The following is a 27,214-nucleotide window of genomic DNA, read 5'->3' as shown; positions in this document are numbered from 1 at the left end:
CCCTGTTCTATTTCATTCACCATCTTATGTGCTACTTAGGTATTTGCTTTTGTCTTTCTCCCCTCCCTAGAATGTAAGCTCCATGATGTTGGAGATTCTCAAGGATCTTTTTCACTGCGTCCTCGGTACCTAGAGGATCATAGAAGAGGCACTATGTGAACATTTGTTGAATGAATGTCGAACCCTTGTACCAGGAAGATCTGATAATCCTCAGCACATCTCAGAGAAAATGCTGGTTGCTATCATCTTTTCCATTGCACAGAGAGCTACACTGTCAAGCAGTTTAACCAGTTGCCTAGATACCACTCTGACCAGGCATGAACAGGAGAAAGAAGGTGGTGGTCCACTCTGAGACTTGCAGTGTTCCACAAGATGTGTTCATATTTATCACATGGAGTGAAGCAGGTCTCGGAAATGTGCCCGAGGGGCCGGGGAGGAAGAGTTACATGACCTTCTTTCACCACTGGGAAGTTTACTATGTGGTTAAAGAGACAAGGGGAATCATTTTATTCTCCTCCTGAACTCAAGTCTAAATAAATATCCAAATGGAAACTGGCCAATGGCAAAAGCAGGAAGACCAGATACATTTCACTTCACATTGCCAAAAAATGCAGGGAAACGTCATTCAATACCTAAAAAACCATGAGTGGTGAAAATTGAAGCAATGATCAACATTTCAAAGTCTCTCTCTATGCCCTAAAGTCAAACTAAGGAATTTTATCATAGTCATTAACATGAATGATTGGACCACTGCATAATCAGCACACACCAACCAAATGACTGTATTCCCTGTAATATGGCAGTCATTAAACTCATAACTCATCTTTGGACAAACCTGGTACAGAGGCATTTTGTAATAGTGTGGGATACACCGGGGAATTTTTAACCTGAGGAAATGAAACTATGCTGACTCTCTTGAAATAAGTTGCTCCTAAATTTTTAGCCAACAACTTGAACTTTTCAAAAAATATTAGCATAATTGAGTATGAAGTAAACCCAACCCAAGGGTAGAGTCTGAGCTTAATGTTTCAAGTTTTGCTTTCATGGTAGAAACATGCCATTAGGCAGGCACTAGTTTGACAGAATTAATCTTTTAGGAGGATTAATCAGATGAAGGAGGGGATGTACTTCTGAAACGACTCTTTTCTTTAATGTTTATGTGCTGGCAGAAAGTAGCAAACTCACATTTGGACATCAGAACTAGCCCTTGGACCCATCCGTATAAGGAGGGAAAGAAACTCACCAGTTAGGCCAAAGGTTCCTGAATCATATCTCTTGGTTTTACTAAGAGGAAGTGAAGAATCAACGATAACAATAATATCAAGACAAAAAGTATCCATTATTAAAAGCGAATTAACTTCAAAAATTTTGTCAATTTTTCTGAAATAATTTTGAGAGTTGTGTTTCAAACTAAGGTACACCTCTTTTAATTAAGTACTCTTAAAGAATAACTGTCTATAACAGAAAAAAGCCACAATAACCATTTTTAGACAAATATGGTGCTATTTCATATAAAGTAAGAATAACATAATTGGTGAATTTCAAATTAAGGTGGTAAACATTATCTCTTGACCGAAAAGATGGAATTATTTATTTTTCCTACATTATTGCCAAAAAACCATAATGATGATCTAATAATAAATTCTATGATGAGTATGGTCGAGGTTGCATGGGCTGGTGGTCAAAAATTTGGTGTTTAGACACACAACTTTCTGTAGAGAATAGAAAGGAATCCATTTGCCTATTAATTTTAATGTATCAAGCTCACTTAACATGATAGCAGGAAACTAAAGCCCTTATTTTTTAAGAGTTTACAGATTGTTCTCGTTATTCTGAGCTCAATCTGGTAGGTTTTGTGTTTTTGGTAGGAAACTACCTTGAATCTATATATATAATTTTATTTTATTTTGAGATGGAGTCTCACTCTGTCTCCCAGGCTGGAGTGCAGTGGCCCGATCTCAGCTCACTGCAACCTCCACCTCCTGGGTTCAAGCGATTCTTCTGCCTCAGCCTCCTGAGTAGCTGGAACTATAGGCACCCGCCACCAGGCCTAGCTAATTTTGGTATTTTTAGTAGGGACGGGGTTTTACCATATTGGCCAGGCTGGTCTCGAACTCTTGACCTCGTGATCTGCCCGCCTCGGCCTCCTAAAGTACTGGGATTACAGGCGTGAGCCACTGCACCCAGCCACCGTGAAACAATATTAAGGAGTCAAATTTGATTAGGATTAACATGCCATTGTTATTGCTGAAATGTTAAACTTTATACATGTCTATCATTGATTGAGGGAAATTACTTAGATACGTAAAATTAAGAAATAGCTATGCTATCTTGTTTCCAAGGAAAAAAGGAACACACCAACAATATCACTGAATAATGAAAATCATATATTCTACCCTTAACATTTGACTTACCCCAAAAAAGAAATCTAGGCAATCTTTACTCAACACAAACAGTTTTGGAGTTGAAAACATGTTAAAATCATAACCTTGACTTTGTATGAATGCACTTTAAATTCTGCGTGTGTATGCGAAGGTGAAGCAAACCTAAAAACCTAAAAATGGCAAAACAAACTGAGTGTTTACATGTCTTATAGTTCATATTTTAGCAAGCACACCACTGTGACTTTGCCAAAGGATTTCTAACACTTACAAAGATATTTATATGCTTTTCTAAGACAAATGCTTTCTGAAGGTTTTCCAAATACTCTTACCAACATGAAACAACTAGATGTCTTTAAGTTCTTAAAGCATGTGTTTCTGCTTAAAATATACTTTTTAAGAGATATAAAATCATCATCTACTTACCCAGGAGACATTTTTGCCCTTAGGTGATTTTGGCATGGCAACATACAGTACTGAAGCGGTCAACAATAGTTTCACCAACATGGAAAATCCAATGGAGTATATTTCCAAACGTCTTTGTTACCCAAATGCAAAAAGTTCTCTGGTTTGCCAGACACAGATATCATAAGTAACAGCGAAAGTAACCTTCCCATAGCCCATCTTCCTTCTGGGCATTAAGCACGTGAACACACACATCACAGATTGCTACTCTGATCACTATGGAGGCAGAATCTGCAACATGTTATCTTCTGTATAGCGACAACATCCGAAGTGGAGTAGTCCCTTAAAAAAATTAAAACTTCAGTCCACGTGGAAACGTCCAAAATCACAGAGGTGTTCCTCTCTCGGCTGTTCAATTGCAATTCCCAATTACTCTCCAAGCTTTAATAAGAAGCTTGGTAGCTACCACTTACAATTACTAATAAGAAAAATAATGAGAGCAAGGAGCATGTGGGAGCTCTTGTAGATTAGCTGCTGTTGGCATCCATTTTAGGAGGCACTAGTGCCGCTCAGAGGATAAAGATAATTCAGGGCTCAGTTTCAATAAATAATACATAGTCTCAGGTACAATGAGTACCTGTAAGTACCTTCTGCGCAGCCTCACGACGTAGGTTATCGCTCTCCCTGCAGTTCCAGAAGCTCACTGCGCACCTGTTGTTGATGAAACCACTCCGTGAAAGGCTGGTATCCTAACAACCAGGGACATTTGTTTATAAGGTAAGAAAAATAGAAGCCCCAAAGGGGAGCAAATTACAAGCCCCAGATGGAAGAGCAAGGCTGGAAATCAGTGCTGGCGCTCCGCGCTTTGTTCCTGTGCCCTTGCGTTCCTCTCCTTTTACCTCCTGTCAATCTAGATTAACAGCGCAGATCCAGGCTAAATTTTGCTACTATCAGTAGTGATTAGTGTGAGTTGATGAAATCGGATTATACAGGCGGACCTCTGCCTTCCCCCTCAGCAAGCAACACCGTGTGATTAGAAAGCCTGTTGTCCTTCTCTTCACCAGAGTGAAGCATTCTGGAAGGTTCTGCTGGAGGGAATATGCTACCAAGAAAACATTTGGCCACCAGAAGCTGCTCAGAAACAAATAGACGTGGAAGGAACCATCTATTTCACTTTTTACTTTTTCTTCCAAATTCTGATGTTCTTTTAGATTGAAAGGTCAGTTACTACAGAAGAAATGCATGTTATTATTTTATTTCATTGAGTTTTTTTCTTCCTAGGAGAATGGTCACTTTGACCAAGAGATTGAGGTGATGGGAGGTGACAGAGGGAGCCAGAAACTGGATGTCACTTTTCTTGAGCTTCTATTATATGCACAAAGACATTTATATATTCTCAGCCTCAAGCAGTCTGGGAAATAGGTATTAACATAAACACTTTAAAGAAAAGGAGGCCAGGCTCAGTGGCTCATGCCTGTAATCCCAGCATTTTGGGAGGCCGAGGTGGGCGGATCACCTGAGGTCAGGAGTTTGGGACCGGCCTGACCAACACGGTGAAACCCCGTGTCTATAAAAATACAAAAATTAGCCAGGCATGGTGGCGCGCGCTTATAGTCCCAGCTACTTAGGAGGCTGAGGCAAAAAAAAAAAAAAAAGAAAAAAAACTTTAAAGAGAAGGAAATTAAGATAGAGAGATGTCATATACCTCTCAAAAAAGATCTATTAAGTCAAAGGAGTGCTTTTTAGACTCTTCTCTCACTGAAATCAAATGGCATCTGGATTTTTTTTCTTTCAGTCTCTTTCAACCTACTCTAAAAGAATTGCTCATCTATATATTTTTAAAGGACCATATGTTGCCCTTATGTGTCTAAGAATTCTTTGGAATTATGGTTCCTACTTATTTTAAAAATAATAATGTTCCAGGACTCCTCAAAAAACATATTTTGGAGTAAAATTTTTTAAAGGATAAAACAACTAAAGGGGGCCACACAGCTAAACGTCACGTAAATATCAGTGCTATCAGCAGGGGCTTAAGCCACTGATAACTCTGTGCCATCCATCCATCCAGCATCTACAATTATAATAGCTACCATTTGCTGAAAATGTTCTCTGTGGTAAGTATTTTACATTTTAAAAAATCTTACTCAAAATGAAGACAACTTTGGCCGGGCGCGGTGGCTCATGCCTGTAATCCCAGCACTTTGAGAGGCTGAGACGGGCAGATCACGAGGTCAGGAGATTAAGACCATCCTGGCTAACTCGGTGAAACCCCGTCTCTACTAAAAATACAAAAAATCAGCTGGGTGTGGTGTCAGGCACCTGTAGTCCCAGCTACTCGTGAGGCTGAGGCAGGAGAATGGCATGAACCCAGGAGGCGGAGCTTGCAGTGAGCCGAGATCGCACCACTGCACTCCAGCCTGGACAACAGAGTGAGACCCTATCTCAAAAAAAACAAAACAAAACACACACACAAAAAAAAAACAAGAAAAAAAAATGAAGACAACTTCGTAAGATTGATTTTGAATGATTCTGGATTTTTTTTTGGGGGGGGGGGTAGAGGCAGTATTAATCAGCATTTAATTTTAAAAAAGTAAAACTTGATATTACAACTAAAGTTGCAGATATGAAATTTTTAATCAGTTCAAAATCAGAAGAAAAATTAAAATAGACACAAAACTGGAGAAAAATTTTTTTACTTTACTTTTCTTTGTTTTGAGATGGAGTCTTGCTCTGTCGCCCAGGCTGGAGTGCAGTGATGCGATCTCGGCTCATTGTAATCTCTGCCTCCTGGGTTCAAGCAATTCTCCCACTTCAACCTCCTGAGTAGCTGGGAGGACAGGCATGTGCTGCCACGCCCGGCTGATTTTTGTATTTTTAGCAGAGACAGGGTTTCACCCTGTTGACCAGGCTGGTCTCGATCTCCTGACCTCAAGTGATCTGCCCACCTTGGCCCCCCAAAGTGCTGGGATTATAGGTGTGAGGCACCGTGCCTGGCAGAGAAAAGGATTTTTTAAATAAAAGAGTGCCTTGATTCTGCATCTACTGGGTATCTCCGTGTGTGTGTCTGTGTGTATAAATCTCATTTGCTGCATTTTGCTATAGGTGCCTAAAAACTATGTTTTTTCTCCTCAGGGAATACAGTACTCATGGTTGTTCAATAATTGTGGTTGACTAATTGGTTACAGTTCCATTAGGAAATTTAAAACAGTATTTTGAATATAATTTTCAGTTAAAATTTTCTGCAATACTACTAAAAAATGAATAAAGCAATTTGGAGCCTGATCTTTTGACTAAAATAGGAATGCAAGAGATTACTTATTTGTACTTTTCACATTTCAGAGTTCTTAAAACTCATAAAGGGATATCCAGCACAAACATAGTGTGTTAGAAGAGAGTTGTATGAAAGTAAGACTAAACCATGTAACTTTGGACAAATTTAATTCTAGAAATATTTAGTTTCAAAGTAAACCTGAATTTGTGTTCCTTTGAATTACAATGTTCTGATGTTGTTACGGGTTTGAGTTATGACCCCACAAAAAGCTGTGTTGAAATTCTAGGCCTTAGGACCTCAGAATGTGGCCTGATTTAGAAATTAAGGTCTTTACAGAGGTAATCAGATTCAAATGAGGTCACTAGGGTGGGCCTTAATCCAATATGATTGGTGTCCTTATAAAAAGAGGAAAGTTGGACACAGAGACAGACCTGCACAGAGGGAAGATGATGTAAAGATACAGGAGAAGACAGCACGTGATTGGAGTGATACAGCTAGGAGCTGAGCATTGCCAGGACTGTCAGCAAACACCAGAAGCTGGAGTAGGCAAGGGAGACTCCTCCCCTACAACCATCAGCAATAGCACAGCCCCAATAACACCTCTGTTTTTTTGTTTTGTTTTGTTTTTGAGATAGGATCTCACTTTGTCACTCAGGCTGGAGTGCAGTGTCATGATCATAGCTCACTGCAGCCTCAAATTCCTGGGCTCAAGCAATCCTCCCACCTCAGCCTCTTAAGTAGCTGAGACTACAGGGCATGCCATCGTGCCCAGCTGATTTTTGTATTTTTTGTAGGCATGGGGTTTTGCTATGTTGCCTAGGCTGGTCTTAAACTCTTGGGCTCAGGTGATCTGTCCACCTTGGCCTCCCAAAGTGCTGGGATTACAGGCGTGAGCCACTGCGCCTGGCCCTGTTTTTGAATTTCCAGGCTTCAGAGCTGTGAGACAGTAAATTTCTGTTGTATTAAACCACACCATTTTTTGGTACTTTTGTTACACCAGCCCTAGCTAATACAGATGTCAAATCACTAACACTCCCTTCTCCTTTTCCATGACTCTTTGGAGTATTCCAAGCTCCTTTCATTAATGTCACTGTAAAATGTTAAAGGTAAAAATGTCAGAATTTATATTAGTGACTTGATTTTTTTTGAGAAAGAGTCTCACTCTGTCAAACAGGCTGGAGTGCAGTGGTGTGATCTCAGCTCACTGCAACCTCTGCCTCCCATATTTAAGTGATTCTCGTGCCTCAGCCTCCTGAGTAGCTGGGATTACAGCCACAAGCCACCATGCCTGGTTAATTTTTGTGTTTTTAGTAGAGACGGGGTTTCACTATGTTGGCTAGGCCGGTCTCGAACTCCTGACCTCTAGTGATCTACCCACCTCAGCCTCCCAAAGTGCTGGGATTACAGGAGTGAGGCACCACACCTGGCCTATGGCTTGATTTTTAAAGTATGCCTATATTAGTTTATATATTTGCCTTGAATTTTAACTTATTCATAGACTATCTGCACATTTCATTTATTAGGTCTCCTTAACTTGGAGATCGTGGACCCTATGGGGCCGATTAATAGGTAGGGTCATGAACTTGAATGTGAACAAATTTACATCTTTATTTTCAGTAACTTCTGACTGAAACTTAGCATTGCTTTAAAATATGAATACTGGTAACAAGCCACAGTGATAACAGCAATACCTAGTAATGTCAGCAATAGGAATCACCAACATTTTTCCATCAGATTACAATATTTTCACATATATCACAATCACAATCTTAAGTCCATCTTCCAGTTAATTATATACACACTGAATTATTCATAGAGAATTGCAATTTGCTTTGCAATTTACATGGAAAATGCATAAAACCATTAAGATTGATGACGGATGGTTAGATAGATAACATGATAAAGCAAGCATAACTAATGTTCCTTTTTTTTTTGAGACAGAATCTCGCTCTTTTGCCCAGGCCGGAGTGCAGTGGCGCTATCTCGGCTCACTGCAAGCTCCGCCTCCCAGGTTCACGCCATTTTCCTGCCTCAGCCTCCCGAGTAGCTGGGACTACAGGCGCCCGCCACCGCGCCCGGCTAATTTTTTGTATTTTTTTAGTAGAGACGGGGTTTCACCGTGTTAGCCAGGATGGTCTGGATCTCCTGACCTCGTGATCCGCCCGCCTTGGCCTCCCAAAGTGCTGGGATTACAGGCGTGAGCCACTGCGCCCGGCAGCATAAGTAATGTTAATGGGAGAGTCTAGGCAGTGAGTATACGGATATTCTTTGCGGGATCAACTTTGCTGCATGTTTAAAAATGTTCATGCTAAAATGTTACAAAATGTTAGAAAATGATTATGTTTATTGGTACTTCAAAATTATAATTGTGCCCATCAATAGTGTTATTTAATGTGTTCATAGATGTACATATATTACTACAGCACAGATTTGGGTTTTAAAGTATTTCAAAAACTGTGTTCCCACATGATTGGTTTCTTCTGTGATTCCACAAATTTCTTATTATTCACTTAATAATAAAAGACTTCTGTAGGCTTCACCAGACTACAAAAGGGTTGACAATACACTTAAGAATTTCATCTGTAAGGTTATGATTTAAAAACTAATGAACAGCAATATTATTCCATAAAGCTATTTGAAAGGATCGAGTTTATAGTATGTCAAAAGTAAGAAAAGCAAAAACAAAAAAATGGAGACTTCAAAATGTCACGTAACAACTGTGAAAAAAATTAAAACCTTGCTGATATTTAAGACATAAATTACATTTTGTACCAGTTATCAACTGCTGTGTAACAGACTCTCCCAGAACTTAATGGCTTAAAAGAACAACTTATTATCTTATGGTTCTGTGTATTCACTGAGTTCAGTTGGGCAGTTTTCATTTGAGGACTCTGACATGGTAACAGTCAGATAGCTGCTGGGGCTGCCATGTGAAGCCTTATTCAAGCCTTAGCTGGACATCTTAGCTGGACATCCATGATGGATCACCCACGTGGCAGACAGTGCTGGCTATCAGCTGGTAGCTCAGCTGGGGATGGTAACCACAGAAAAACATGTGACCGCTGTATGTAGCTTGAGCTTCTCACAGCTTGTTTTCTGGGTTCCAAGAGACAGCATCCCAAGAACAAGCATTCCAAGAAACCCTAAGGAGCTGCAAAGCTTCTCACCTAACCTTGAAAGTCACATGGCATAACTTTCACCACGTTAGACCTGCCAAAAGTGAGTCACGGAGGCAGCCCAGATTCAAGGGAGAGGACTGTACAAAGACAGGAATACAGGGTATATGGCTCATGGGTTGGGAGAGGTGCATCTCTGGAGACCAGATGTGCCACATCTGTAAGACTACCATACATATCTAGGAAAAGGACTGTGCATAACCTGAATTTGATGAGCATAGAACTGCTGACTGCTGGCCTTTCTCACTTAGGTCTCCAATACATTTAGCTCATTATTTCTCAAAGAGCCCCAGGTGAATTCCTTTCCCATTGAATTTCTTATGTTGGTCTTGGATAAGTAAAAATGGGACCAAATCTGTGATTTAGTACTCCCTAGTTCCCCATTATCTCTAAAAGCTCAACCATTCGCATCCAGTTCCTTCAACCAGAATAGTCTTTTTTTGTAGACAAGAAATGCATTCTATATATTTTTTTGTTTTTATACCCTTCACATTTCTAGGACCAAGCATACTGCCTCATACACAGCAGTTCCCCAAAAATAATCTAACAATTTTCATCATAAGAATCAGATGCACAAAGCTATCCTGGCTCTAGGAAGTGGGTTGGAGGAATAAACAGAAGTTGTCATCAGTATGCACTCACCACAAAGAATATGCAAACCCTTCTGTGACTAGTTTCTGGGGACAGAATGGGAGAAAGTTTTGTTCCTTGATGGGATTCAGCATTCTCCTTTAAGTGCACATGTTTCCAGTAAAGGAACTGATTTTTATTGTGTCCAACCAGGTATATCCTATCAATCAAGGATACTTTAGCAAATCTGAATTGACCTTTCAGTGGAATAAAAATTGAAAACAGATCAACTATGTGATATGATTTAGCTGTGTCCCCATCCAAATCTCATCTTGAATTGTAGCTCCCACAATTCCCACGTATTGGTGGGAGGGACCTGGTAGGAGGTAATTGAATCATGGGGGTGGGTCTTTCCCTGCTGTTGTCATGATAGTGAATAAGTCTCATGAGCCCTGATGGTTTTTAAGAGGGAGTTTCCCCACACAAGTTATCTCTTTGCCTGTTAACTATCCATGTAAGATGTGACTTTGCTCTTCTTTGCCTTCTGCCATGATTGTGAGGCCTCCCCAACCATGTGGAACTATGAGTCAGTTAAACAACCTCTTTCCTTTATTATTTTCTATTTTTTTATTTTTATTTTTTTAAGGTTTTAATCACATTAGTGTATTTTTGAAAAAAGGAAAAACTTATTCTTACATATAGGCTGGTATCAGTGATGAATAATAATAACACTACAATTTCTGTTTTGGAAACTTCTGAAAAGTTGTCCATGACATTGTCAAAATCAATCTTCTTTGCATATTAATGGTTAGTATTCAGGGGAGCTATATCTACTAGTCCATCTTTGCTCACAGTTGTTTGAAGAACACTTTTTATTAATTTTTTTATTATACTTTAAGTTCTAGGGTACATGTGCACAATGTGCAGGTTAGTTACATATGTATACATGTGCCATGTTGGTGTGCTGCACCCATTAACTCGTCATTTACCTTAGGTATATCTCCTAATGCTATCCCTCCCCACTCCCCCAAACTCATTGCAGGCCCCAGTGTGTGACGTTCCCACCCTGTGTCCAAGTGTTCTCATTGTTCAGTTTCCACCTATGAGTGAGAACATGCGGTGTTTTGTTTTCTGTCCTTGCGATAGTTTGCTCAGAATGATGGTTTCCAGCTTCATCCATGTCCCTACAAGGGCATGAACTCATCCTTTTTTATGGCTGCATAGTATTCCATGGTGTATACGTGCCACATTTTCTTAATCCAGCCTATCATTGGTGGACATAAGGGTTGGTTCCAAGTCTTTGCTATTGTGAATAGTGCTGCAATAAACATACCTGTGCATGTGTCTTTATAGCAGCATGACGTATAATCCTTTGGGTATATACCCAGTAATGGGATGGTTGGGTCAAATGGTATTTCTAGTTCTAGATCCCTGAGGAATCGCCACACCGACTTCCACAATGGTTGAACTAGTTTACAGTCCCACCAACAGTGTAAAAGTGTTCCTATTTCTCCACATCCTCTCTAGCACCTGTCGTTTCCTGACTTTTTAATGATCGCCATTCTAACTGGTGTGAGATGGTATCTCATTGTGGTTTTGATTTGAATTTCTCTGATGGCCAGTGATGATGAGCATTTTTTCATGTGTCTGTTGGCTGCATAAATGTCTTCTTTTGAGAAGTGTCTGTTGATATCCTTTGCCCACTTTTTGATGGGGTTGTTTGATTTTTTTCTTGTAAATTTGTTTGAGTTCTTTGTAGATTCTGGATATTAGCCCTTTGTCAGATGGGTAGATTGTAAACATTTTCTCCCATTCTGTAGGTTGCCTGTTCACTCTGATGGTAGTTTCTTTTGCTGTGCAGAAGCTCTTTCATTAGATCCTATTTGTCAACAACCTCTTTCCTTTCTAAATTACCCAGTCTAGGGACTGTCTTTATCAGCAGTGTGGAAATGGACTAATATACTAGGTGAATGAACAAGGCAGACAATAAAAGGAAAAAAACACACTTAAAAAAAGTAACTCCTTGTCCAGTCAATATAAGCCTTTTGGGATCTCTGTTTCCCAACAAACTGAATACTCATATTTGCCAGAAAGAGTGCTCAGCATTCTATGAAACATTTTATCACACTGAGTTAATAAGTCTTCCTAACAATCTGTAAGGCAGGTACTATTACTCTTTCCATCTTATGGGAAATGGAGACCAAGAGACTTTAAATGACTACTGGTAAAACCCAGCTTTGACCATTTCCCAGGCTGATGCCAGTGCCTCCCCAGGTGACTGGTCTATCTTTCATCTATGACAAGGACAGCCATCTAGTGCTCACACACGGAGGGGGCTGAAAGAGATTTGCAGCAGACACCTCTGTTGCTCTGCATTCCATTCTGTCAATCCACCTCTGAACCCAGCCACAGCTGCAGCGTCCTCTGTGCTACCTCAAACCTAAGCCATGGGACTCTCCACTCTGCCCCAGGGTCTTACGACCTGTAAACATCCATTCTTTTCACCAGCCAGCCCAGAAATGTGGAGTAATGACTGCCCCTAGAGACAACTCTCAATGAATAGGGGACAGAAGCTGTGAACAAATGCTCCCCACTGCCATCCTTAAAGTGGACAATTCTGGAAGGTTTTGGTACATCTTCCAGGGGGGCCTGATAGAATCCAGACCCCTTTTGTCCACAACTTTAATAATATTATTTCCCCTTTTTTTTTTTTTTTTTTTTTTTTGAGATGGAGTCTCACTCTGTCACCCAGGCTGAAATGCAGTGGCACCATCTCGGCTCACTGCAACCTCCAACTCCTGAGCTCCAGTGATTCTCCTGCCTTAGCCTCCCAAGTAGCTGGGACTATAGCCATGCACTATCACGCCCGGCTAATTTTTTGTATTTTTAGTAGAGACATGGTTTTGCCATGTTGGCCAGGCTGGTCTCGAACTCCTGACCTCAGGTGATCCACGTGCCACAGCCTCCCAAAGTGCTATAATGTTCCTTTATTTTGGCGTTTCCTCCTCTGTCTCCCAGAAACATCCATTCCAGGAAATTACCTACACTAAGTCCTTGTCTCAGACTGTGCTTTTTGGGAAAGAGGTCTGTTATCACTGGACACACACAACAGCAAACAGTACCCCACCATTTAGTGGAAAGAATGGAAGGGAAGCTCCCAATCTGTGTGTGTTTCTTCTGCAAATTCACTAAATGAGTCCCTACTGAAAGAGGTCCTTGGAGATTACTAAGTAGCTTCAGTGTTCACATTCAGGCTTGTTAGTTGTCTTACTAATTAGACGGCAATCCCCTTGAGGGTAAGTGGTTTGACTTTCATTGTTGTTTCCCACACAGCTCCTAAATGGCTGCCAAGCATTTAACAGGTGCTCCATTAGTATGTGCTGATTAACAAAATAAGTGGCTCATAATCTTGAGTGTGACCTCTTTTTGTTCTAGCTTATTAAGAAGCAGGCAGTATCTTCCCTAATGTATCTTCCCTGGGCAATTTTCTCTGCTTGAGGCACGCTTTATCCTAATCTCCAATTGTCCAACACTAATGAGTATTATCTTGTTTGAACATGTCTACACCAAACAATCAGATAGACTCAAATAGAGATGGTGTAAGAATGGTGGAAGAAGCATAGATTTCAAGTCAGATAGCCCAGGGTTGAATTCAGACACCTCAACCTACAAAATATGGAAAGCCCAGCAAGGTAATTCACTTTATTGAAGCTGTCTCCTAATCTGTGTACAGGCGTTAGTGATCCCCTACCTCGTAGGGCTTTTGTGAACAGTAAATTAAATCATGTGCAAAGCATGTAGTATAGTAAAGCACACAGCGGTTCATACCCAGGATCTTTCCTGCCCCTGGGCCACTGCTTGGTTTTTATGATGTACCTATTGTGTGATCAATACATCAATACATAAAGAGAATAGATTTCTGTTTTGTAAGAGAAAGGTAATTAACTGTCATTTTTATTTCATGTGGCTGACGCCAAAATCAAATAAGATTATGCATGTCAAAGTTACTTGAAATTTGTAAAGGTACTGACTGGTAGTGAAGACAGTGAAGACAGGGCTGCCATGTACAGTTGTACATTCTGTGTACTGTTCAAAAGCCCAGGCCAAAGGATGAGTTAGGGGTGAAATAAAGAGAGGCTACATCCTCCCTGTGAGGGTGCATTTTTCTAATTTTCCCACTCAAAGAGAGTACCTTTTTATAATACACACAGAGGGGCCGCAGTGACTAGGAGAGGGATTAAGTGTACGAATTCAATAGTAGACTTTAGGACCAGGTTCAACGTGTTCAAATCTTGGCTCGGGCATCCTTGGACACAGTGCCCTTGTGCCTCAATTTCATCATCTACAAAATCAAAGATTCTTATAGTGCTCATAGGTTATGAGTATTTCATGAATATATGTAAAGCACTTAGGATAGTACCTGCTAAATAGTAATTGCTCAATAAATACTCACGGTTAATTTTTCTAGTTTTTATTCTTGTAAATGTAACTTATAATCCCCATGTGTCAGCTATGGTGAAACAACACATAGTAGTAATAATTCAAAGTAGAACTTATTCTACTTTGAATAAGTGGCCACCAGAATTTATTCTCTTGGGTGGATAATTTGTATTTATTTACTTATTTGAGACAGAGTCTCACTCTGTTGCCCAGGCTGGAGTGCAGCGGCACGATCTCGGCTCACAGCAACCTCCGCCTCCCGGGTTCAAGTGATTCTCTTGCCTCAGCCTCCCAAGTGGCTGGGATTACAGGCACATGCCACCATGTTCATCTAATTTTGTATTTTTGGTAGAGACGGACTTTTGTCATGTTGGCCAGGCTGGTCTTCAACTCCAGACCTCAAGTGATCTGCCCACCTCAGCCTCCCAAAGTGCTGGGATTACAGGCATGAGCCACTGCGCCCAGCTCTCGGGTGGAAAATTGTTTTCTTCAGCTCAAGCCAGGCTTTTAGTACCAATGACTTTGAAGAGCTCTCTATTTAGTTTAGACCAAGCTGAGTATTTCTAACAGGTTGCCTAAAACTTTGTCAATAGGTCATGATACTTCTTATGATAACTTCTCTTTGGATGATTTAGTAACTAAATGCCAACCCTTGTCAGATTATCAACTCTTCAAGGGCAAAAACTATATTTATCATTTTAGTATATATTACTCTGGCATATTATATGCAAGAAAATGCTGCTAAAATGATAATACAAATGTCTGCCAAGTGAACTTCAAAGACACATCCCAGTAGAACACGCTGCAGTGACAGAACCCAGAGATGACAAAGACATGAATAATGTTACAAACAATCGTTTCTTAAGCAAGGATCTAACCACAGCATCCTTCCCCCTTGGTGCGAATCATCAACAATGACTTTTCATTATTCGTAAGAGTTACAAAGCCATTTCTGGCTCTTACTGACTGTGATCATTGGGGAAAGGTAGAGAAAAAAGGAAATGGGGAGATCCGGGAGGGAGGGGCTCTCTGAATTTCTTCCAGGAAGAAAAGAACCATTTGTTTTACCAGTTCTGGGACAGCTTTCAAAAAGACAGCCAAATCCTTTCAGATATGATTAATTTGGCCAACCAACTAAATTAAAATGCCCTTGATAAGAAATGGGTGAAGGAATGTATAGAGGAAGAATTCAGGAGGTTTCCAATATGCTCAATTTCAAACCAAAACATACGAAAGATTTTTTTTTGTAAGACAGGATCTCTCTCTGTTGTCCAGGCTGGAGTGCAGTGGCATGATCATGGCTCACTGCAGCCTTGACTTCCTGGGTTCAAGCGATCCTCCCACCTCAGCCTCCCTAAGTAGCTGGAACTATAGGCACATGCCACCAGGCCTAGCTAATTTTTGTATTTTTTGTAGAGTAGGGGTCTCATCATGTTCCCCAGGCTGGTCTCGAACTCCTTGACTCAAGGGATCCACCCACCTCGGCCCCCAAAAGTGCTGGGATTACAAGTGTGGCCACTGTGCCCTAGAAGTTTTTTTAAAAAATTTATTTTCAGGAAGCAATTAGCCCAAAATAGGCTGTGAAAAGCAGAATGACTATCTTTTTCTGACTTAGCCGTTTTCTATCTCCATTTCCCTTATCGCAAATAAAATTTTAGTCTATATAAATCATGTTTTATGAGTAAAATAGAAAAAGATAAAATCATCATATTTATGTTTCATTTTCTTTTTTTTCTCTCAATAGCCCCTGTCACTGTGACTTTTCTCATCCCTTGATCACCTCACCTGGGGAATATATAAGACTGTGGCCTTCCTGACAGTCTCCATTCAAATCCAATTGCCTACGTTGCCAGAAGTCTTTCTGGAGTGTCTCTTGCCACATCAATGCAGACTCATGATCATCATGAGGCCAGTTCCTTATTACTCACCACATTAAATCTTTTCTGGGTAGAGATAGGGTCTCACTATGTTGCTCAGGCTGGTCTCAAACTCCTGGACTCAAGCTATCCTTCTGCCTTGGCCTCCCAAAATGCTGGAATTAAAGGTGTGAGACACTGTGCCCAGCCACCACATCAAGTCATAAGCCAAATCCTGCATTTCTTTGGTCATGATGTATGCATAGCAGTTATATAATTAAGCTTAAAATTAATCTACATAGTAACAACAATATTAAGGACAATATTTTCCTTGTAACTTGATTTACTGGAACACATATCTTTATCCATTAGCCTGAAAAATATCCATTTCTGTATAGTACCTAGGTTACTCACTTAAATCCAAGATTTGAGCCAAAATATATGTCTAATTAATCACATTGTGTTATAGCTGGTTATAGGAAACTGGTTCCCAGACAAATTCCCATACATGATCTGCTTAAGTGAGGATAACAGATTGACTCAGGAATCAAAAGCAATCCATTTTTTAAAAAAGAAAAAAATGAAAGAGATGTCTCATTCTAGCTGCTAGACTATGATTTCCTTGAGGGAAAAGATTATTTGATTCATCTTTACATCCCCCAAGAATAACATAGTGTCTGAGACATGCTAGGCATTAAATAAATATTGATTAAACGAATAAGTGTAGACATTGTTAAGCTGAAGATTAAGTATGTCTCACTTCATAATTTATGAGATATGCTTTAATTATCAATTGTGTTTTAGAAACCTCTGTATATATTTCATCTTTATATTGATTTATCATGTCGCATCATTTAAGCTTATGCTAACATTTAGTGCTCACTCACTTTTGTCTCCTTGGTTGATCATATTTTTTCCTAGTTGTATTAGAGTGTTGGCCACTTGGCGGAAAAGAACAGAGATCACTGAAGTCCCTACAAGGGGCCGGGCCTTACTTAACGAATATACACTTGTGGCAACTCAGAAAAGCTGGACCATAAGACTTTAGAAAAACCAGAGACGACTTTTGATCTTCACTCTGGTGTTCTGCCATGAACACAACATTCTGTCTTAAAGGGTGTTGCCTTTATAGGCCACTCCTCCTGCATGCTCTGCGGTCTGCACCCGGTGCCACCTGGCTGACTCTCTCCCTTTTCCATGCAGATTCTTTATCACATAGCTTCCACTTCCTCACGGGATTCTTTACTCAGAATTTGGCTTGCCATGACCCTCCATGACTTTTTTCTTCTAAGAGAAAAGATCTCGCTCCATCCCTCAGGCTGGAGTGCAGTGGCACGAACACGGCTCACTGTAGCCTCGACCTCCCAGGCTCAAGAGCTCCTCCTACCTCAGCCTCCCAAGTAGCTGGGACTGCAGGTGCGTACCACCACACCAGGCTAATAATTTTTTAATTTTTTTGTGGAGATGGGGGTTTCGTTATGTTGCCCTGTCTGGTCTTGAACTCATGGCCTCAAAAGATGCTCCTGCAAGGGTGGGTGTGGTGGCTCACGCCTTTAATCCTAGCGCTTTGGGAGGCTGAAGTGGGTGGACTGTCTGAGGTCAGGAGTTCAAGACCAGCCTGGCCAACATGGCGAAACCCTGTCTCTACTAAAAATACAAAAATTAGCCGGGTGTGGTGGCACATGCCTATAATCCCAACTACTTGGGAGGCTGCGGCAGGATAATCGCTTGAACCTGGGGGTCAGACGTTGCAGTGGGCCAAGATCACACCACTTCACTTCAGCTTGGGCAAACAGCAAAACTCCATCTTAAAAAAAAAAATCCTTTTGCCTTGGCCTCCCAAAGCTCTGGGATTACAGAGCTGGGTGCGTGCCACTGTATCCAGCCCTCTATGACTTTAATTCTCATACAGTAATCTTTCAGCTCCTGCTCCACTGCTAAGTGATACTGTGAATTCTCCATTCAAATTCCTAAGTCAAAGTGCTCAACCGAATACATTTTGGCTGCTGGTTTGTGGGGTGAGGGTGCCGTCCATGTAGTTTGTATATACAGAACTGCCATTTGGCAGTGACTGTGAGTTGGGCAGCTTCATGTAGTAGAAGGCTGTAGGTTAGCAAGTACATGATTGACGTTTCCAATAAAATTGGCCTGATCATCCACTTCTTAACGTTGCTTATTCTGGTTTCACTCTTTGATTCTAAGTTTAATTTATCGTGAAATTGTCTGAGCTCACCACTTTTGCCCAAAGTCTATAACAGTTCTAATCTTTTATATCATGTGAAACTGAAATTGTTGCATGGTACAGAGATGTTCTGTATTTATTGATTAGTTATTATTTGAGATTACTATAAAATATATGTTAATACTTTGACATGTTGAAATGTATGAAAGATAGACAAGGAATAAAGAAAAGTTGAACCAGAATTTCCTCATTAAATCTGAACAAAGTTTCACCACTCTCGTGGCAATTAAGTCACGTATTTTGAAACCAGAGAAATTGGTTCAAATTACTAATAACAACTGATAGTAAAGTCCTACTTCAAAATTTAAAATCTTGAGCTTCTGTGGTCTGCATGGTAATTTAGAAACTATTAATAAAACATTGATTGTGTTATTCTATGCAGTTTACAAAAAACAGAGCCATTATTTAACAAGAATAAATTTTTAAAACCATGATGAGTTGCATGGGAGAATAAAATCCAATTTTATTTTCTTCATGAGCCACTCATTTAATATGAAACTTTCTTTTTTTAGAAAAATAAATTTTATTTTTCTTTTTTTAAATCTTCAACTTTTAGTTTATGTTCAGGGGTACATGTGCAGGCTGTGCAGGTTCATTGCATAGGTAAACGTGTGCCATGGTGGTTTGCTTCAAAGATCATCCCATCACCTAGGTATTAAGCCCAGCATCCACTAGCTATTCTTCCTGATGCTTAATATGAGACTAATATTCTGTGCATACTCTTCCATCAGCTCCTAGAAGCTGATATTCAAAACCACGTGTGTATGGAGTCTCTTGTATCTATTCCCTTATTATGAAGCTAACCTTCCCCCTTCATAAAGAAGTTTGGCATTAACAGGATAAAGTTGGGAAATGAGTTCAGAAAGCTAGTATTTAGATGGCACATTGGTACTTAAATCTGACCCATCAGAGGCCTGGCAGAAAACAAAAGTCTATAGCTGGAAATCAAATCACAGGGGTATCTGTAAGAACTCTGAGCTGCTGCCATTTTCTCCAGATAGCGATGGAGCACAGCTGTCAGAGTGAAATCCCGGCTGACTGACTGACTGCATAAAATGCCATGAGAAACACCTGTCTCATCAAGGACATTAAAAAGGTAAACACAGAACAGCCAATCAAGTCAGAAAAAGCCAGCTTTCATCTCCTTTTTTGTGGAGTAGAGTCCAAATCAGTGTCTTTTAAAAGAGTATCCTTTAATCTGATTGTAGTGTCAATCATGGCTCAATAGTTAAGTTCATTGGAAAAAAATAAAACTCTGTAATAAGAAATCATACAGAGAAGAAAAAAATGAAAAATCAGAAAAGGACCCTCCAGCCCTGATGGTTTTTCCCTGTGAAGCGGGGATTCATTTTGAAATTTTAAGTGTTTTTTTTGGTCCATAGAAATAAGAATCCTATTATTTTTAAATGGTTATAAGCATGTTGTAACTATAGTTCAGAAATGAAAATCCTATGAAATCAGTGCTTTGAGGAGGATTGACCAAAGGTTATATAAAATAATACATTTTAAAGCCATAAGACTAAATTAAGTGAAGGTGTGTACTATATGAGAAAAAAAAGTTGTGGATTTCTCTTTTAAAACATGTACAACCCTGAAGGAAGAGAGGTCGTGACATAGAGAAGTTCTGACCCTCTCTTCACCCATCTTTAATCAAACAAAAATTCATAGGCAAACCTTGCTTAGAGTGCTTACATACAAGATGAGAAATTCTAGGGTCTTTCTGTCCTGCTGCCATATTCAGATTTGAGAGGTAGGCGTTCGGGAGTAAGTTGAGGAAGCTTCTTGCACAATCTTAAGTCACTTTTTAAGATATTTGCAGTGTTCTTTCAGATAAAAATGGTGCTGAGGGGTGCTGATAGTTACTCATAGTTTGAACAATTTGCAAGATACTTTTCTTATTCCTTTCCACTGCAGGTGCCTTCTCTCTCCTCTTTTTTTTCTGGACTGACATTTATTTTCATCAAAATAAGTAGTCGGGTTGATTTATTTCACCCGAATTAACCTTATATAAGGGAAGTTGCCAACAGGCTTCACAATGTAGTCCATTGCGCCCAGGACATCTGACTTATTTCTGCAGCATCCATAATGATGTCAAAGTTAGAGGTTAGTAGGACCCCCAAGGAGTGGAACTTTCTGGAAAAGCAAAATCCAAATTGTGTCTTTCCTTCTAGATATTCAACAGAACAGTGTTTGTTCAGACCTGTGGTTCCAATAACAACAAGAAGAAATTCCAACAACAAGAAGAAACAAATGGTATGAACTGGATCTAGTAGTTAAAATTGTACCTTGAAAGGAATGAAAGAGTATGTGGTATTTCATTTTAGCTATTTTATAAATATGTTCTTCAAAGTGTTGCTCAGTCAATTCTGCAAGCTCCTACTATAATTCAGTATTATAATTCAGTAAGTTGCCAATACTTACTGAATATCTGAGTAAAATCTTTTTGCCATGACTACTTAAATTAATTCAAATACTGAGTCCCTACTCTGCAAGTTTTTGCCAGGTACAAATCCTACTGGAAAGGCAATTCTGTATTTTGAATTCTGGATGTTTCCTTATAAACTCCATCACTATTAGCCACCATTTCCATAATCCCCATTTATGTAATGAGGAACATCAGCACTGCTAAGCTTAAATATGTTAATTCTTCACTTTCTAAGCTTTCACCACAGGAGAGCATGGTTCACTTTTAAAAATGGTATCATAAAGTTCTGTGTATGTGCAAAAAGAAAATCTGCGGTTTTTATCTGCCCAGGATCCATTTCCCTCTTTTTTATTTGTTTTGTTTTTGTTTTGTTTTGTTTTCTGGAAAACAGCACTTGGATTTTCCTCAGGGAAATCCTCTTCGTCCTCCACTGTCTGTAAGCATGGTGAGAGAGCCAATCAAGTAGCCCTCCCCTCTCCTGACCTGGGGAGATCAAGCCAGGTCACTCTGATCCCCTCTCCTAGGAACTTGAACCTTGAGACACTTGACACCAGTTGACTTGAGGTGAGCTGACTCACCTCAAAAGATAGACTCCAAGGAGCCCAGCCACAGTTCCCAATACTGAAATTCTCAGAGCAGCCCTGATCCAACCTTCAGCTTTCCTTTCATAGCTCTGCTGTTGGCCAGTAGCCCTCAAACAATAGTGATGCACAATGAAGTCACATTGAGAGATTATTAAACATTAAATTATCAGGATCCATCCCTGAGATTCAGAGTCTATGAGTCTAAGATGGTTCCCAGAGATCTGCATTTTTTTGGGGACCAACATCCCTGGGAATCCTAACGCTAGTGACCCAAAGTACACACTAAGAAGCTGTATTAGTCCATTCTAATGCTGCTAAAAAAGACATACCTGAAACTGGGTAATTTATAAAAGAAAGAGGTTTAATGGACTTACAGTTCTTCATGGCTGTGGAGGCCTCACAATCAACGGCCAAAGGCAAAGGAAGAGCAAAGGGACATCTTACATGGCGGCGGATAAGAGGGCTTGTGCAGGGGAACTCCCCTTTATAAAACCATCAGATCTTGTAAGACTTGTTCACTATCATGAGAACAGCATGAGAAAAATCTGCCCCCATGATTCAATTACCTCTCACCGGGTCCTTCCCATGACTCGTGGGGATTATTACACTTCAAGGTGAGATTTGGGTGGGAACACAGAGGCAAACCATATCAGCAGCATTGCTACAAACCTCCAATAAATTCTATCTTTTAAATTAGAAAGAGGTGATTTCTAGTATGTACCACCGAATTATATTATCCACCCTCTCTGAAGTTTTTTGGAGGGTAATTATGAATATAGAGGCATAGAACCTTGGGGGAGAGGAAGGGAGAGATCCCACATCTTCCAAGTAGATTCTTTTAGCTCACCATTCCTTGACATCTTGCCCTGTCTCCCTTAACAAGGAGCCTTGAAAGTCATTAAGAAGCCTTTGTTCTAATTAAAATTATGTCCCACTCCTCTTTGTAGAAAAAAGGTTGTGATCCACTCTTTTGAATAGCTATCACATTGTTTCATAATATCGTAACTGCTCCAAAGAAAAAACTGATTCACCCAATAATGAAACAACCATAGAGAAGTCAATGGGACACTCTGGGGAAGCTTCACAGACTCACTGGAAATATTACTCCCCCCACAAAAAAAAGAAAAAAGAAAAAAGAAAGGAAGAAAGAAAAAAATGGTAAGAAATGGAAATTACAACAGAACCCTTGTCCCTTACTCTCTTTATTCAGGTTTATTGTTTGGAAATCAGGGTAGGTTACATAAATTATTTATTCCTTTGGTGGTATGGAGAAGAATGGTGACCTGCTCATCACAAAAGTGCAAGGAAGAAAAAAACCCCAATATACAAAAAATAAAGCTACTTCTGATGATTCAAACAGAAGAGTATTGGCTGTTATCTCAATGTAATACCAAGGAAGAGAACACACACAGGAGTCTGGCTCAATGGGAAACAGATCTATTCAGCAGAAAGGTCAGCTGGCAATGAAAGCCTCTAAACCAACAACACAAAAGGCTGCTTCAGAGAACAGCTACCTGCCTGTGCTGCAACCGGGAGAAGGAAGGAGGAAGGACACATCTCCTAAAATAGGAGCTGCTTGTTTTATATATGGTAAAGATGTTAGGGAAGGTTTCCATACATATAGCCATTAAAGCCCTTAACTCAAGGCTTTAAATAATCTGGTGGTGTTTTTATTTTTAAATGGCTGTGCTTGAAGATAGGTTTTTGTTTTTAAATATGTTTTTGTTTTTAAACATATTTACCTACTTTTGTAACTGCTGTTTTACAACGAAGTTAGTTTGTGGGTTTTAGTCAATTTCGTGCTTTCAATCAGAACTTAGATCTCCTCTGCACTTCAGTAGGTCCTTGTTGTGGGTAAATAAGCTGCTTCTTGCTTTATATTCTTAAAAGAAATACAAGGAATATCATCTAAATCGGGAAAAGAGGCCAAAAGAGGAAATGATTACATAGTTGCAAACTGTAGCAACCAAATTTCTCTTCTACTTTATGCATATCAACCAAATTTCTCTTCTACTTTCTGCATATTGATGAGACCAAGGAACACGTATACCATCACAAAGCTCTGTGTATGTGTGTTTATACACACAAGTATACAGTAAATTTCACATATATCACATAAATCAATGAAGTATCTGGGGGAAGCTTCATAGACTGACTGAGAGCATTACCCCCATCCCCTAAAACGACATATTATAATGACAAGTAGGAATAAAGAGGTAGTAGCGAAAGAGTAAAAATTTGATATTTCCCCAGCATTATGTATATATGTATTCAACCATTACGTCTTGAGTGTCTGTCAGAGGCCAGGCATTCTTGCTGGGCAACAGAGATACAACAATCAAAAAGGGAATGAAAGAAATTTAAGTTCAAAGATGGGCAGACAACTAAAGGGATAATTAGGATAAGGTAGGGTAAGTGTTACGATACGGGAAAAGCAAGGATACCTAACCGAGACCAGGGAACAGCCTCTGTGGAGGAGCACAGGCAAATAAAAGAGTGTTGGTTGTTGGGAAACTGTATGAAATTCAATGCCACTGGGGGACTCCAGAGGATGAAGGTGCTGAGAATTAAGGCGAAGGAGACAAGCAGTGGCTTGATCAAGAAGTGTCTCATAGCAACATTGCTCAGATTGCACTCATATTCTCAGAAAATGGGAACCAACTGGGGGCTTTAAGTAGAGAAATACTATGATTGCTCTTGAAAAAAATCACAATGGCAGTTCCAATGTGGATAATGGATTGTTGGAGGATGAAGACTAAGATGGGGTGACCAGTTAGGAGGCTGCTGATATAGTTTGGCTTTGTCCCCACCCAAATCTCATGTGGAATTGTAATCCCCATAATCCCCCCTTGTCGAGGGAGGGACCCAGTGGGAGGTGACTGGATAATGGGTGCAGTTTCTTCCACATTGTTTTTATGATAGTAAGTTTTTATGAGATCTGATGGTTTTATAAGGGGTTCCTCCCCCTTTGCTCTCTACTCTCTCCTGCCGCCATGTGAAGAAGGTCCTTATTTCTCCTTCGCCTTCTGCCATGACTGTAAGTTTCCTGAGGTCTACCCAGTTATAAGGAACTGTGAGTCAATTAAACATCTTTCCTTTATAAATTATCCAGTCTTGAGTACTACTTTACAGCAGGGTGAGAATGGACTACTGCAGTTACTGTGGTAACTGGGGAAGGAAATAACAGCCTGCACTAGGATTGAGATAGGTGGAATAGAAAGAAAAGATTCCAGAGCTCTCAAGGAAGTAGCAATGATTGAACATGATTGAATGGATCAGAAAGTAAAGAAGAGGGACAGGACCATGTTTCTGGCTTGGACAATGGAGAGTATAAAAATGTCATTTAATCTAACCAGTAAATGAGGAGTAGACATAAGTAGTGGTGGGAGAGTGGAAGGGAGGAGCAGAGAGAGGGAGGAACAGGACCGCAAGGATGGAGCTCAGTCTTGCATAACCATGTTTACAGTGCCTGGAGAGTTTCCAAATAGAGATGTCTGGAAACTTTTGAATATGGGTCTAAAACTTGGAAGAAAGATCTGGGCAGGGCATATTGATTTGGTAGCCATCAGCATATGTGCAGAAAAGTTTAACTTCAATTTCTCTAGCCATTTTTTCTAGGTCTATTTTCTTTCAGATTTTCTTTCTTTTGAGCATTCCTCAAATGTTATGTTACCATTCACCAGCTTCTCTAGAGTTGAGGATGGACTCATGACCACCTGAAGGAATAGCAATATGGCAAGACATTGAATATATCATATGTAGATTAGAAGAAATAGGAAGAAAAAAATGGAGACAGAAGAATGTGGTATCACAGAAGTGAAGGGAAAAGTGTTTTAGACAGTGGGATGGGGCCATGTCCAACAGAGGTGACCATGTAACCATCATGAGTTGTGTGTATCTTTAGTGATGGATGATAATTCAGTAGGCTAGCACAAATTAATGGAAATATCTCTTAAGATGATGTAAATTCACCTGCTTAGATCTCATATATTCCTTCTGACCTTTATTTATTTAGGAAATCTGCCAGCAACGAAGGCGTACCACAGTGCAAATCAACTCAGTAGGACTAGATCACCCTTCGTGAAACAGGCTCTTATCATGCAAAGCAAAGGACTTAACCCTAACCCACAGTTAAGCACCTCCACATATAACATCTCATGAAGGCCAGACCTAAAGGACATTTGGGAGCTCATAGCAGTGCTGCTATGAGACACTTCTTGATCAAGAAGAAGGCCAGACCTTGCTCTTCTTTATTCCAAAATACTTTGAGTACATATGACAATTTCTCAATCAATAGACTCCTCAATTTATGAATTACTTTTGCTCAATGCATTTCAGGTTGAGTGTTTTCTAGTGAGGTAGGAGATAACATATTTAAATTTTATAAGCCTTTCTGGAAAAAGGTGAGGGATAAATTAATTTTAAGGCATTTGTCACATTAAATATGTATTATTGAATTAAAACATACTTATTACAACATACTTAATGATGTAAAAGGTAAAATCCTGCCTGTTCCTCTATAATCTCATTTTCATGTGCTGTTCATATACTGGTAAAGTCTTTTAGACCTCTACTCATGCAAACACCAATATAAATGCAAACACATGTAGAATAAATGCAATCATACTATATACATTGCTCTACGTCTTAATTTTTATATAACGTATTCTCAGAATATAAACCCCCTTCTCCGTAAGTCTATACAAATCTAGCCTTTTCTCTTTAATGTCTATACGCTATTTCCTACTATAGGTGGTATACCATTTATTTATACCTATTGTCAGATAATCCTGTTATGTCAAACACATTTTAATGTTCCGGAAACTCATGTATTTCCACCGCTAGACTAGACTTTTCTGAGAACAGAGATGAAAGGTTCAATTCCTCTCTACATTTCTAACTTTCAGAATAGCCTTGGGCAAAGAGCAGGGACTCAGTAATTGCTTCATGAATGAACAGTTAGATGATGACCACTACAGCCCTACGTAATTCAATACGCTCTACAAGAGCTTTCTTTAAAACAATGAAGGCATCCTTCTAAAAGGGACTGCTCTTTTTCAGCATTGGAGAAGTTGTACTCAGATGCAGAGGGAGGTGGGAATAATCACAATTGAAACAGTTCACATTTACTTGAGTACTTACTCTGTGCTGCCAAGTGTTCTCATAGTTTAACACATTTAATAATCATAGAAAACTTGAGAGAAAGACTCTATTATTATTCTTGTTTCATAGAAAGGCAAGTTGAGGCACAGAGTGATGAAGTAACTTGCAGGAGCTTCTCTGGTGTGCAAAGGCTGGGCCGCTGCCCCAGAAGTGTCATTCACACATGAAACTGCCTCTCCAATGGGAAGAAAAAGTGATCAGTGTTAACTGGAGCTGTGGTGGGAGATGCTAAGGCAACCAGAGGGTCCCATGACCCTGAACATGCACCAACAAGCTCATTCTCTACACATGCCCAGAGGTTGCCAACCACCAACTTAATTTCATTTTCCTGCCTCTGTGCTTCTTAAAGTTTATATGAAAGTTTACCTTATTTTCCTTTTTCTTTTTTTGTTTTCTTTTTTGAGATGGAGTCTCACTCTGTCACCCGGGCTGGAGCGCAGTGGCGTGATCTCAGTTCACCGCAACCTCCACCTCCTGGGTTCAAGTGATTCTCATGCCTCAGCCTCCTGAGTAACTGGGATTACAGGTGCCCGCCACCACACCTGGCTAATTTCTGTATGTTTAGTAGAGATGGGGTTTCACCATGTTGGCCAGGCTGGTCTTGAAATCCCGACCTCAAGTGATCTGCCCACCTTGGCTTCCCAAAGTGTTGGGATTAGAGGAGCGAGCCACCACACCCGGCCTCTTATTTAATTTTAATA

At 39.9% G+C, this 27,214-nt stretch overlaps 1 protein-coding gene and 1 long non-coding RNA gene across 9 annotated transcripts in view; one reads left to right on the top strand and one right to left on the bottom strand.

Moving 5' to 3' along the window:
• The window catches only part of CACNB2 (calcium voltage-gated channel auxiliary subunit beta 2), a 403,546-nt gene that overhangs the window by 249,198 nt on the left and 127,134 nt on the right, over positions 1-27,214 (bottom strand). Inside the window, exon 1 of one of the 8 annotated variants that reach the window (XM_016962731.4) lies at positions 2,808-3,403. The exons of the other annotated variants lie outside the window; for them this stretch is intronic. Coding sequence (XP_016818220.1) covers positions 2,808-2,888 — 81 coding nt within the window. The 5' untranslated portion in view covers positions 2,889-3,403. Of the gene's footprint in view, positions 1-2,807; positions 3,404-27,214 lie in introns of those variants that run through there. 8 annotated transcript variants of the gene reach the window in all.
• Positions 3,464-27,214, top strand: LOC129136257 (uncharacterized). The gene is made up of 4 exons (XR_008537727.2): positions 3,464-3,563; positions 19,339-19,437; positions 20,513-20,594; positions 25,366-27,214. It is a non-coding gene; the product is annotated as an uncharacterized LOC129136257 (long non-coding RNA).

This window comes from Pan troglodytes, chromosome 8 (genome assembly GCF_028858775.2).
Source record: "Pan troglodytes isolate AG18354 chromosome 8, NHGRI_mPanTro3-v2.0_pri, whole genome shotgun sequence".
NCBI classification, from domain to species: Eukaryota; Metazoa; Chordata; class Mammalia; order Primates; family Hominidae; genus Pan; species Pan troglodytes.
This window is presented reverse-complemented; position numbering and strand designations above follow the sequence as displayed.